Source organism: Carettochelys insculpta, chromosome 9, assembly GCF_033958435.1.
Source record: "Carettochelys insculpta isolate YL-2023 chromosome 9, ASM3395843v1, whole genome shotgun sequence".
Classification (NCBI taxonomy): Eukaryota; Metazoa; Chordata; order Testudines; family Carettochelyidae; genus Carettochelys; species Carettochelys insculpta.
The window spans coordinates 61566155-61580462 of record NC_134145.1 but is presented as its reverse complement, the minus strand read 5'-3'; the positions used below and the strand labels follow the sequence as shown (position 1 = coordinate 61580462).

At 46.8% G+C, this 14308-nt stretch overlaps 1 protein-coding gene across 3 annotated transcripts in view; it reads left to right on the top strand.

Annotated features, from left to right (window-relative positions):
• The window catches only part of UCK2 (uridine-cytidine kinase 2), a 54644-nt gene that overhangs the window by 3308 nt on the left and 37028 nt on the right, over window positions 1-14308 (top strand). For 2 of the 3 annotated variants that reach the window (XR_012646589.1, XM_075003005.1), the window contains exon 2: window positions 3480-3818. Coding sequence is in view for 2 of the 3 variants with exons in the window: in XM_075003005.1 (XP_074859106.1) it covers window positions 3720-3818 (99 nt within the window). In the remaining variant the exon portion in view is untranslated. Of the gene's footprint in view, window positions 1-2503; window positions 3819-14308 lie in introns of those variants that run through there. The other variant, XM_075003007.1, reaches the window with a different exon arrangement.

Sequence of the window (14308 nt, the reverse complement as noted above, 5' to 3'; positions counted from 1 at the left end):
TGCTTCCCATTCTCAAGTGGCTACTGTATCTTCCCACTGCACATGTAGGCCAGGAGAGATGGGGAATATGTAACCTATGCACCACTGCTCCAGTGTTTGGAGATATACAGATATAAAGCTAGGGCAGGGCACAACCTGTGTTCCCCTTACCTGAGTTAAAGGGGACTAGCAGGCAGATGGGCTCAAAGATCATTAGAGGCCTAGCCCATCAAAATCAATGGGAATTAGGCACTTAATATTTAGGGGATATGGGCCATTTTGACTTCCTCAATTTTAATCTGCTTCCTGATGGGGTCTGTGCTGGGACCAGTCCTATTCAACATATTTATAAATGATCTGGGAAAAGGGATGAACAGTGAGGTGGCAAAATTTGCAGATGACACAAAACTACTCAAAATAGTTAAGTCCCAAGAAGACTGTGGAGAGCTACAAAAGGATCTTAATAAATTGGGTGATTGGGAACAAAATGGTAGATGAAATTCAATGTTGATAAATGCAAAGTAATGCACATTGGAAAATATAATCCCAACTATACATATACAAGGAGGTGGTCTGATTTAGCGGTTACCACTCAAGAAGGAGATCTTGGAATCATTGTAGAAAGTTTTCTGAAAACATCCACTCAATGTGCAGCGGCAGTCAAAAAAGCTAACAATGTTGGGAATTGTAGAAAGGAATAAATAAGACAGAAAATGTCATATTACCTTTATATAAATCCATGGTATGTCCACATCTGGAATACTCTGCAAATGTGGTTGCCCCATCTCAAAAAAGATATATTGGAATTAGAAAAGGTTCAGAAAAGGGCAACAAAAATGATTAAGGGTATGGAACATCTGCCATATGAGGAGAGATTAATAAGACTGGGACTTTTTAGCTTGGAAAAAAGACTAATAAGGGGGATATAATAGAGATATATAAAATCATGAATGGTGTGGACAAAGTAAATAAGGAAATGTTATTTACTCCTTCTCACAGCACAAGAACTAGGGGCCACCAAATGAAATTAATAGGCAGCAGGTTTAAAATAAACAATAGGAAATATTTTTTCATACAACGCACAGTTAACCTGTGGAACTCCTTGCTGGAGGATATTGTGAAGGCCAAGAATATAGGAGAGTTTAAAAAAGAACTAGAAATTCATGGAGGATAGCTCCATTAATGGCTATGAGCCAGGACAGGCATGGTGGGTGTTCCTAACCTCTGTTTGCCAGAGGCTGGAAATGGGTGACAGGGAATCGATCACTTGATGATTGCCTGGTCTATTCATTCCCTCTGGGGCACGTGGTATTGGCCACTGTCAGAAGGCAGGATACTGGACTTGATGGACCTATGGTCTCACCCAACATGGTTGTTTTTATGTGCTCCTAGGGCAACACAACAGTGCACTGGTCTGTATGTGGGACATGTGCAAAGCCACAATTTACCCTTTTGTTTTGCAATATCTGTGCTTTATTGCCCCATCTGCTTATTGAAAATACTCAGTTATTTGCCGAGCCCAATGATACAGAATGCAGATTATTTGGACTGGGTGATCAATTTTTTAAATATATTCCATTACCACCTCTTTATTGTCAGTCTTCATCAGTCTTCCTTCCCATCATTACTACACATGTAGGATTGTGCACTATGAACCATTCTATGAAACCTAAGGTGTTGCTAAAGGGAGAATACTGGACTTGTTGACTCCTATAGGGCTTGAGCTAAAACTCATCAAAGTCAAAGGAACGACTGGTTGACTTCAGTTGTCTTTAGATCAGGCCTGTAGAGAAGTTAGACACAACTAAAAAACAACAAAATGAGGTTCAGATTGAAGAAATGCAACCTAATACACCTGGGGAAATATAATCCCAAAGTGCAGTGTTTATTGAGGTGGAGAGACCTAAAAATTAATTGGGACATATATTGCAACTGCAGTATCTTTGAGGAGCACATTGCATTACAGTTATGAATGGCTTCTGTATTGCTGTGGTATAGGGATTGTATGGAAGAGCAGCAGATTACCACGGCTCCTTCAGGACCCTATAACACTGGGGAGTGTTAAGGTGAATCATTCAAATTGTAACATCTCTAAAGACAGTACCACGCTGCATGTTGTTGTGTTGCTACAGATTTTTAATGGTTCCTTTTGGCTGGCGCTGTGCCCCCAATCACTGCTTTAAAGTAGTGACAGAGAGATAGCCGTGTTAGTCCGTATTCTATCAAAACAAAAAAGCAGTCATGTAACACTTTAAAAACTAACAAAACAATTTATTAGGTGATGAGCTCTTGTGGGACACACCCACTTCTTCAGATCATAGCCTTACAAGACCACACTCAATATATAAAACACAAAGGTCTACATCTGATTTCTCAACCTTGGTAACAATAATTTTTGGAACTCTGTGGTTTATATATTGAGTCTGTTCTAGTAAGGCTATGATCTGAAAGAAGGGGGTCTGTCCTGCAAAAGCTCATCACCTAATAAATTATTTTGTTAGCCTTTAAAGTGCTACATGACTGCTTTTTTGTTCTGATAGGTTTAAAGTAGCTATGGGGTCATGGGAATCCCACTGGAAATGACCCTGGCAGGAAGTTCTCATTTGTTTCTGTGCCTATAGCACTTCCCTACTTTTTACTAGCAGAAGTAGAGTACAACCAGTGCTGAAGTGGGCCCCTCTGACAATACTAGTAAAACTCTATGGGGCTATCAGGATTGGAGAAATGGGCCTGAGGAACAGATGAGTCCAAGTCCTTTTAGTACTCCCTTCTCTTACCATTCATATCCAGAGTGGTTAGTGCTGGAATTTAAGTCCTGATCCTGCAAACGTTCACTCACCTGCTTTAAGTGTCATAGAGATAGCCATGTTAGTCAGTATCCACAAAAGCAAAAAGGAGTCCTGTGGCACCTTAAAGACTGACAGATTTCTTTGGGCATAAACTTTCATGGGCAAAGACCCACATCCTCAGATGAAGTGGGTTTTTACCTACGAGTGTGCCCACATTAATCTGTTAGTCTTTAAGGTGCCACTGGACAGGATTCCTGGCTGTTTTCACATGCTTTCATTTATTCAAAGAGTGTAAAGATAAGTGCATAAATTATGCTTTTTGGGTAGGGCCTTTTGGATTGGGAGATGAGTTTCCATCATAAGCAATACTGGATTCAACTCAAGTGGTATTTCACTAGAGGTTCACTGTTGGAAATGGCTTGGGGAAATTACCTAAAAAGGCAGCTCTGAACTAGTTTAGGGCAGTGGTAAAGATAAGAATAAAATCATCATGCAGTCAGTACAAAATCAGGGTGTACTCCCTGCGCAGCTGCCTCTTAAATGAAGGGGGCCACGGGTGTGAAAGGAGCAAAGCAGGATTTGGAGCCTCAAAGTCACAGTGCAGTGGGTTTGGAGGAGAAGGCCTTAGTGCTAGAGAGGGTTAACTAAGCCCAGGTGTTGGGTAGAAGGCGTTACCCGGACACGTTCTGCCTTGTCCTTCCTTCTCAGCAGCAGCTGGAGGAGGCGGTGGGCGGATGGATGCTGGTTTTCTGCGGCGCCCTGAGCCCCAGCTAGTTTGCAAACCCAGGCATCGGCCCGGGCGGTGGGAGCATGTGCAGCTGTAGCAGGCACCTGGCAGGGAGCCGCAGGCTGGCGATGTGAAGCAGGCGGGGAGGAAGGCCCTTCCTTGACTCATCAGATAAATCCAGCCCCACGAGGCGAGCGGCGAGGCGGAGCGGCAGCGCCAGCAGCATGGCAGGGGACAGCGAGCAGAGCCTGCAGGAGCACGATCAGCCTGGCGGCGGGGAGCCCTTCCTGATCGGGGTCAGCGGCGGCACGGCCAGCGGCAAGGTGACTAGGGGAGCGCGGGGCCGGGGGGCGGCTGCCCGCTGCGTGCACGAGGGATCCAGCGCAGCGGCCACATGGCGCTGGGTCCCAGCCCGAGACCCTGCTGGAGAGTCTCGGCCCCCACCCCCAGTAACACGTGCGCGTGGGGAAGGGGCTGGGGCTGGGGCTGACTCCGCTCGCCCTCGCAGCGGGGGAAGGGGGGTGTTGCTGCCACGCCGGGGGCGCGGCTGCTAGCGAGGCGCCTGACGGCCCGTCCCCCGCGGCGGGGAGACCGGCAGGGCGGCCGCGGCCTCTGCCTCGTGGCGCTGCTGCGCAGCCCGCCCTGCAGGGCGAGCTCGGCTGGGCTGCGCGGGCGCCTCCGCAGAGCGGCTGCTTCCTGCCCGCTGGCCTCCGCCAGACACAAAGGGCCTGAGCCCGGGCGGGCAGGTGGCGCGGCAGGGCACCCAGCGGCCCCGGCCCTAGGGGAGCAGGTGTGTGGGCGGCAGTTGGGCAGGGGCGCGACCCAGGTGGGTCCTGCTGCCGGTCTGCTCCTGTCAACATGTCTCTAAACGGTTACCCTGGCCGCAGCCCGGCCCGCCCCGCCTTTGTGGCGGCGCTGCTCCATATGGGGGTGGGAATCAGTGCCGCACGTGCGGCTGGGCTGCCTGGGGGAGGGGGTCAGATACGTTTCTTCCCCAGGCCCTCCTGGGGCCGTCCGGTCTCTCCGCGGCCTCTGAGTGCAGCCATGTGGCGCAGTCGCTGGGGTTCCCCCTGCCTGCCTGGAAACGGGAGGCTGTTAGGCGCTGCTGTGTGAGAGTTTAGAAGTGGCAATCATACCGTTGTGTTAGGTGCGCCTGCCGGGGCTGCACCTGCACGGTGGGAGAGCAAATATAAACTAGAGGCACAGACAATTATTGTGGGCTGGTAGAGCTGAAAAAAAAATAGCAGATGACTTTTTACTATGACTAAACTTTTCCACTTCTACTAAAGGGAGATAAAAGTAGCTGTTCCTTTCATTATTAATGAAATTCCAGGTCCTCAGTTGCCTGGCTCATGTATTCAAGCAGTCCCAGAAAAGCTGGTTTTAAGCTTTTATATTGATCTCTAGGGAGAGGTGCTTAGACTGTCACTTTCTTTTCCACTCTATTATTAAACTTCTCAGTGTAATCAGTAAGAGAGGAACAGCTGTAAAACACACCAGTTCGACTGTGTCAACAGCCCCCACCATCCTCTGGTTTTATTTACTTTGATGCAGGACTGAAGCTGTAACCATTCCACACCAGTTTTTGCATGCGTGTCTGTGTACCAGGCCATCCTCGGAGACTTCTGGCAACTTTTTGGTGGTTTTATAGTTGCATTTTCCTTTAATGTATCAGACTCTGGCAAATAGGAGAGCATGACACTAACAACACAGATAATAAAATGGGCAGAGGAGGGAAAAGACAAATACTTGCCCTCTAACCCCTTTCCATTCCAGTAATCTGAAGTGTTGCTTAGAATGATAGTAATAGACCGGGTGTGTCTGATGGTGGGGTGCGGGGTGGGGAATGGAGGTCTTCTGTTGACCCAGATTGATGGTAGGTCTTGGAATCCTATTGGGAGATGCTGACTCATAATGGCAGACATGATTCTGTAACTCCACCCTGGACGAAGACCTGGGGTTAGGGGAAAAACTGTAGGAGCTGCTGAACTTTAGGGTGATAGCTTGGGCTACTGTTTCTTTTGGAGCATGGGATTTTTCCAGCATAGGGTGTCTATTTTAAAAGTGCTCCAGGTAAACATGCTTGTGTTCAGAGGTGGGAATACAACTGTGATCATCCTCCTTACAGGGAGCTATAATGCCTGGCTGCAGCTGGAAGAACATAGGGGTATGTGCACTCAGCCTTTTTTTTTTTTTTTTTTTTTTGTAATAAAGGTGACTTACAATACACCAGGCCTTCCTCGTAGTGATAGGTGGGGGGCCTTTATCTTATCTCTTGCTTCCTGAAAACACACATTTAAATGCTCCAAGCCAAAAACACCCTAGGAAGGGTGAAGATCTCCATGTGAGAGCCAATGTGAAATAGTTCTTACTGGTTATTTTCTTCTAGGCCTAGGGAAGGTTTTCTCTGCATGGGCCTAGCTCTGTGTAGCTGTCTCAGTAATATTGTGTCCCCTGCTGCTGAAATACTGTGTTCTGGAGCACTCTTATTTTGAATCCACAAGGTGAGGCCTGTGATTATAGTCTAGTAACACAGTTGTTCCAGCTTCAAAGTGAAATGTGTTTAGCAGCAGCAGCAAGCACTCCTGTAAAACAGGGAAGGGATTCTTTCTTGGCTCTGACAGGATGGTGTACTAGATGAATTTTCCTTTCTCAACTTTGACTTCTCTGCAGTGATTGCACCCTGTTAAAGGCAGCACTGCACAGCCTGTCTTTAAAGAAACTAAGCCGGCTCTCTTGCCAAGGAGAAGGCAAATATTACTGATGCTTAAGCTTTCGGTATCTCATACGGGTGTATTGGAGTTAACGTGGCTTGCGATGCAGGCTAGTGAGAATATTTTTGGTGGCAGAGGTGAGGCCAGGTGTGGATGCAGTTGTGACAGCAGGGCTCTGCCCAGCTGATTCCTTGCAAAGCCTCCAATTTTGGTAATATTCTTGAATGTAATGGAGGACAAGTGGGTCACTGGAAAAACAGCTATATACTACAGTTGCATCAGGGCAAGTAAATTTTCCTGGGTATGCTGTGGCTAGCAGTGTGTTTGTATAGAGCCCTACAGATTTGTGGGTGTCCACTTTATATCTGCATTTGAAGATGTCTGTATGGATATCTAACAGCAACAAAGGGTCCTGTGGCACCTTACAGACTAACAGAAAAGTTTTGAGCATGAGCTTTCGTGAGCACAGACTCACTTCATCAGATATCATGGCTTGTCTTTTTGGATATAGATGTGGATACAAACTTTTGTCTGTGCAGGGCTCTAGGCATGCTGTCCCTCATTAGAAGCATCGGGGCGGGGACAGCTTTTCCTTCTTAAAAGCTGCAAATCCATCTAACTCACTGTAGCATCAACTGCAGAATGTTGTAACACACTGGTGTGTTGCCAGCTAAGCATCCTTTCTTGCTAAGGCACACATGTGAAAAAGCTGCTGCTGGTGCTGAGTCAGAGATGGGTAAAAGTTTCTCTACATCAAGCAGTGGTGTTAGACCATGGAAAGGAAGTATAGAGAGCATGTTCGTGGCTCACCACACCTGACTTCTAGCTTGTGCTACTCTCTGTGAGCTGGCATTCCTTTACAAAGTGACTAGGCCTTCCCTAGAGGATTGGGGTAGAGGGGGTTCTGTTAATAGTTCAGTAAATGGATCCAACTGATCATCAAAAATACAAAAATTCAAACAAAGAATAAACAAACTTCAGGTCACTTATGCCTCCTGGATTGTAGGTCTCTGAAGCCTATATGCAGGATTGGCCTGAGGGGAAAATGGTGTCCTGGGTGAACTTGTAGTCTGGCCTCACACTTCCCCATCCATTTCATCTTGGCCTTTCTGTACCCACACGCTCTGGCCTTCCCCATGCCTTACCTGGTTATGGTGTCCTGGGCAGTCACCCATCTGTAAGACTGGCCCTGCCCATATGTTGCAGAAGCTTTGTTGATGGCTGAAGTGGTAATAGGTAGATGAGGTGGACTCTGCCTGCAGCTAGAGCTGTCTAGGGAGTAGTCATAATGTGATGGCCTTTTATTAGGGCTAAGTCTGTTATCCAGTGAAATGCTCATAGTAAGAGCTGGTTGGGGTACAGATCTTCCCATTGTCACAATCCAGCCTGTGATGGGCCTAATCAAAGTGCATTACCATCTGACAGTCATCTACTGATCCATAGGAAGTGGTGAAACTGGCTCTCGTTGGAAATTCTATCAGACACACGCAGGATTGAACAAACACTCTTCCCTGCCCTCATGCCCTCACCAAGTGGTTTCCCCAAGGCTGGTCTTAGTGGTGTTTGCTAGGCCTGTTATACACTTTGGTTCTGAGAGAAAGCAGAGTAGTTCCAAGATCCCACTGAAAAACATCCGTCCTTCCTTTCTTGCCCAATAAAGGGTTCCCATAGATGTTTTAGCTTTTTGGTTTTTTTACAAGGTTACCTCTGTAGGGCATGGTGAGGAGTGGTAAGTAGTACACGTGATCTCGATTTTTGAGGAAGGCTTTTGATATTGTCCTACACGACGTTCTCGGAAGCCTACTAGGGAAAAAGGGTCAAGATGAAATTACTGTAAGCTACTTGAGACTGGGTTGAAGACTGTATTGAGAGCAGTTACCCATGGTTTGCTGCCCAAAGGGGAGGATGTATCGAGGTGTGGTTAGGCATGGGTTAGTGGTTGGATAAAGGAGTCAAGTGTGTACTTATCAAATCTGCCGGTGATGCTAAGCCTGGAGGGGTTGCAAGCACATCAGAGGATAGAAATAGAATTCAAAATAACATTGACAAACCAGAAAATTGATCTGAAATCAACAAGATGAAATTCAGTAAAGACCAGGGCAAAATACTTTATTGAAGGGGTAGGGGGATCAAATATTCTCGATTTTTGTAGTTGGGTAACTACTAAATGGTAGTGCTGCAGGAAAGAATCTGGAAGTTACAGTGGATCACAAGTTACATATGAGCCAACAACATGAAGCAGTGGGGGTAGGGGGAAGGCTGCTGATATTTTGGGATGTATTGACTGTTGCATCATATGTAATACACAGGGTATAATTGTCTTGCCCCACTCTGTCTTGGTGAGGCCTCAGTTGGAGTACTGTCTGGTTCTGGGTGCCGCATTCTAGACAACTGAAGAGAGGCCAGAGGAGAGCAGAAAAATGTTTTAAGGCTTGGAAACTGTGTGGGTTTTTGTTTTTTGTTGTTTTTTTTTAAAGGGGATGTTTAAGACCCTCATGGGAGGGCAGGACCTGATCACTGGTCTGAGTCTGTAACACATTTAAAGACTGACCAGTCACACACTCTCTCAGTTGAAAGTAGGACAAGAAGTCATGGGCCTAATCTGCTGCAAGGGACATCTAGGTTAGATGGTGGAGGGGGGAGATGACTTTATAACTACATGGGTGGTTAAATTCCCAATTGTATACTTCCAAGAGATGTTTTGTTATCCCCATCAGGGAAGGTTTTTAATAACAGGTTAGAGAAACACCCCTTTTAGGCATGGCTTAGGTAGAAATGGTTCTGATTCAGTGTAGAGGGCTGGACTTGAAGTCCCTTCCAGCCCAATGCTTTGTTGATCACACCTGAAGGATTTTTAGGCAGGGTTAATAGGGCATGGGGGTGTTTGAGAGCAAGACTGTAGATATAAGTAGCTCATCCTCTGGGCTCCAGTTCTGCAGCAGCAGCATTTTGTGCTGAGGTCTGTACATCGATGTCACTGTTTAGAAAAGATTTGCCAAGGGCCAGCTGTTGAAATAAACTCTGGATCTAGGAGCAGCTCAGTCCCAGGGTGTGCCGGGGTTGTGTGCACCTTCTGATGAGTTTTAGGGCTTGGGTAAGATCTTACAAACATTAACTATTCACTGCAATTCCCAAGTTTTTCTGTGGTAGGTCAGAACCACCCCTAGCTTACAAACTGAGGTGCAATTTAAGGCTACTCAAATATAGGCTTATGAAAGGGCTTTTTTTACTTCCAGGCACCTGAATTGACAAGGCCCAAATAAGGATTTTTAATGTAGCCCATTAGCTTTGCTCAGCACCATTGTGTGGGATGAGAAGCCATGTAAAGTGCCTGGCTTGACAAACTGTTAGTCACCAAGGCCGCACAGGGAGTTGATGTGAACCCTGGGGCTGGCTCCTGGTTCTTGGTCTCTGGTTGAGCCCTAGACCGTGCTAGTGAGCTGTCCTGCTTTGTGGCTAGAGGACCTGCTGGTCACATGGGCTACGTCTACACGTGAAGCCAACATCGAAATAGCTTATTTCGATGTAGCAACATCGAAATAGGCTATTTCGATGAATAACGTCTACACGTCCTCCAGGGCTGGCAACGTCGACGTTCAACTTCGACGTTGCGCAGCACCACATCGAAATAGGCTCTGCGAGGGAACGTCTACACGCCAAAGTAGCACACATCGAAATAAGGGTGCCAGGCACAGCTGCAGACAGGGTCACAGGGCGGACTCAACAGCAAGCCGCTCCCTTAAAGGGCCCCTCCCAGACACAGTTGCACTAAACAACACAAGATACAGAGAGCCGACAACTGGTTGCAGACCCTGTGCCTGCAGCATGGATCCCCAGCTGCCGCAGCAGCAGCCAGAAGCCCTGGGCTAAGGGCTGCTGCCCACGGTGACCATAGAGCCCCGCAGGGGCTGGAGAGAGAGCATCTCTCAACCCCCCAGCTGATGGCCGCCATGGAGGACCCGGCAATTTCGACGTTGCGGGACGCGGATCATCTACACGGTCCCTACTTCGACGTTGAACGTCGAAGTAGGGCGCTATTCCGATCCCCTCATGAGGTTAGCGACTTCGACGTCTCGCCGCCTAACGTTGAAGTTAACTTCGAAATAGCGCCTGACGCGTGTAGCTGCGACGGGCGCTATTTCGAAGTTAGTGCCGCTACTTCGAAGTAGCGTGCACGTGTAGACACAGCTATGGAGTGTCTCAGTCTGTGGTAGTGGGGAAGGGGACCAGCAGCAGGACTAGCACTGGGGCAGGACCAGCCATAAATAAACTGAGTGGAATCCTCACCGCACTGAAGTACTTGTGGCTATGGGCTTTGTGGTCTCAGCCTAGCCAGAGCTAAACTTGAAACAAGCCATCAGCCCCAGCTAATTGTGCAGTGAGGTTCTTCCTGCTCTATACACATGGGAATTCTCATGTTCCACTTCTGGCTCCCACCCCTTAGCAAGGGGAAGGGTGCTGTGGGCTCCAGATTGCTCAAATGGTTCTGTGGGAATGTCAGGTTTGTTTTTTTTTTTTTTGATGACATTCCTGTGGTCCCCTGCCTTGTTTTCCCCAGCAGCCTGGGCTTCTAAGCTCCCAGCCATGTTGCAAGTCCCCATGGGTTGCACAGAGCTGGGGCTCTCTGGCAAAGTGAATTGACTTTAAAGAGGTGATTTTAAATCACCAATATACAGATATATCATTGACTAGGCTTAGAGTAAGTCCCACTGAACTCACTGGCACTTTTGGTTTTTTTGTGTCTTGAGAAGACAAGTATAGACGTTCCCTTGGAAAAGATGAGCTATGCTGAGGTGAAATAGGGAATAGATTTATGGTGTTATCAAATGGTCTTTAGCAATGATGCTCCAAAATAAGGGGTACATGTTAGGTAACACCAGAGTTGCCACTGAGTGTCCTTTTCATTTCTTTTTTTTTTTTTTTTTCTTTAACTGCACTCTTTATTGTATGAGTGGGTGATTAGCTTAGTTAAGCCTTATGGCTTGCTTAATCAAACTCTTCCCCTCCCCCCCCACACACACAGCAAGCAGCTTGGGGATTTACTTAGAGTTTGTGTGTGTGTCGATGAATGCATTACAAAGCAAATTAAGTTACTAACAAGCTGGTCCACTCAGTCACAGCCACATCACTGTCTCCCAATAAGCAGTTTCCCTTATGATGATTCATCTTTGCAGCCAGGCCCTGGATCTCTTCCATGCACTGCTTAAACTTGACACACTTTCCTTTTTTACTTGGAACAAATTTCTTCAAAATGTCCCAGATAGGGTCTCTTATGCCCAGAAGACATGGGAGCTTTCTGTGGTGACAGTGGGGAGGAGTACAAGAACCTGTGTATGTGCATGCTGAATGAGTTCCCTCCTTTCTTTCCAGACCACTCCATTATTCCTTTCTATGCTGCCGCTGTCCTTTCCAATATGTTGTCTCTGTCTTTGGCACTGTCTTAACTAATTCATCTGCCATGCTTGCCCAAGCTTCACCACCACGTAAGCTGGATAGCACTGTTTTTTGTGCTGTGCTTATCTTCCTTTGCATGTGTTCTTTGTCTGCTGAAATTCAGAAATTGAAAGCCCCAAATTTTTTAAAAAAGCAAGAACTAGTAGTTAGATGGGGCAGACTAGTGCCATGCATTCACTTTTATGAGACTAAGTGTGTGTGTGGTATGTCTATAATGAGAATAAATTTTTTTTTTAAAAGTTACAATTTAAATTTAAAAAGACTTTTTTTTTTTTTTTTTTTTTTTTTTTTTTTTTTTAAATCTTTCTATCCACCCTGCTCTCAGGCTGCTCTTTCAGAGCTGTTCTCAGAAATTGAGCACCCCAAAAAAAAAAAAATCTCAAGTCCTTGTGAAACAGAACCCTGCTCAGCTCTGATGTAAATGACTGACGGCGTGAGAGCAAGACAGTGGTGAACCAGGCCCAGAGAGTTCACATGAACTTCTGGTGGAATGTCTGGCTGCACAATTCCACTGATGAATTGAATACTGCTTCTTTCCTGATTTCAGGGAAACTTAGATCTCCTGAGACTGCTATGAAGCCAATGTTCTAGTCTTTAAACCACATCGCACTTCTTCCTGAACTGTCTCCTTTTCTTTTCCTCCCCTCTGTTTTCCTTATTTCCCTCCCTTTTGCTGGTAACATTGCCTAACCTTGTAGCTATGTTGCAAACAGATATGAAAAGCTGCAGGGGGAGATGCAGTCAGCATTGTTCCAGCATGATGCCTCCTTCAGCTTGTTGGCTGCAGTAAGGAAGATGTTTCCACTGCATAAACTGTTTTGTTTGTTTGGCCATGGGTGGGGGCAGGGCTTGCCCAGTGACCAGCTCCGATTACTTACCCTGCTGTTAATCAGAATTTTCTCCAAGATGTAGCAGAATACAACTGCTTAGATTGTCGTAGCAATGCAAGTGACAGACACTGGAAAAAGAGTAGTGAAAAGGCCTTGAATCAGTTTTCACTCTTGTTCAGCTTGCTGCTGTTCCACAGTGGTCCTAGAGCTGTGTGCTTGCAGCCTTAGGCGCGCACCACTGTTCTCACTTCGCTCATTTGGCACCACAAAAGCTTTCTTTGGGATCATGAAAGACTAGGTTGAAATGGTACTTGCTGGTGTTTGAGTGAAAGGTTAGATTCTGGAAGAGGTGAAGGCACTTCCCTGGGAAAGCATTCTGTTCCTTGAGGGTGGGTGGCTTATTTTTAACTCCTACGTAACGTGCCACCGTAGCTTTTTCTGAGACAGCAAGGTGACCGTGTCACTTCAGTTGATATCCGGGGAGCTTCTTTGTATGTATTTTAGAGTAATGCCTAGAGGCCCCAGCTGAGTTGGGGAGGTGGAGGTTGTACTAAGCTCTGTGATTTCCTTGCAATCTGGGAATTGGCACAGGGAAGGGCAGTGACTTTCCTGGGGTTGTGCACAAGTCAGTAGCAGGAAAGGCTCAAAGTCTCTGGAGTACCAGTGAACAGGGCATGAACTAGACCATGCTGTTCTCTAAAGACACGTTTTCGATACAGTTTTCTATTAATCTTACTGACAGCTGCTTCACATTGAATTGTCAAGTGTCTCATCCCACAGCAATCTGCTAGAGCCCTGCAATATGTACAAGTCCAACTTCTCCTTCCCATATGCATTACCTTGCACCTGTCATCACTGAATTTCCTCTGCCCCCCTACTGCCTGCTCACCTAGCTTGGCTAGATCCTGCTGAATTTCTCCATTGCATTCTCCGGTCTTGACTCAAGTATAACTTTGTCACATGAGATCTTTCCCTTCTCACTGGCATCTCCCCCTTCCAGATCCTTAAAGGAACTATTATGTCACTTCCTAACTGCAGTCTCCTATATGTTGTACTGTGGAGAGGGCGCTTCCCAATGCCAGAGGTGTTTCTGTTATCACTGTGCTTGGGAACTTACGACCTCTCTAATCTTTCCTGCTCTTCCTCTCAAGTCAGTGGCTGAAGTTTTCACACCAGGGCACCACTGGTTTGTGTCAATCAGACACAGCTTTGCAGAAAGGGACTGGATCGTTCTTCTCCATCACCAGCTTTTTGGCAGGAATTTCCTAAGGACTTTTCCTCCTCCTAGGGTGTTAGCCTGGAAGAGTCTATGCAGGGGGAGGGCTCCCTCAACAGCATCTGGCAGCTTAACTGGACATGGGCCATGACCTTAGTGAACAGCAGTCCATCTTCTGCCTGCTCCCAACTGCAGATCATCTGGCAGAGGCTGATGATTCTACTTTCAGATAACAGGGGGGACTCTCTTTTTAGAGAGTGGGTTGGAGAAAGAACTCTTTCTACAGTGCACTTGAGTAATAGGTGAGGCTGTTACTGGGTGGCCTTGGGTAGGTTTAACTCTTTACCAGTTGTATTGTCTAGAACAGCAAGCTTCTTTTCGCACAGGGGGGACTGCGGAAGTGAACCTATGCTGTCTCATTTCACTATCCAAGCTACATGAAGAAAATGGCTGCAGTAATGGGTGAACAAGGGCTTGGGGGCGGGTTGGTGACGGGGAACTTGTTTCCCGAGAGACTGTCCCCCTGTGAAGCTTGGCTGTTCCTTTCTATACATGGAGAGTTACCTGCGTAAGACTTTTCCAGCTCCATCCTAGTGAGT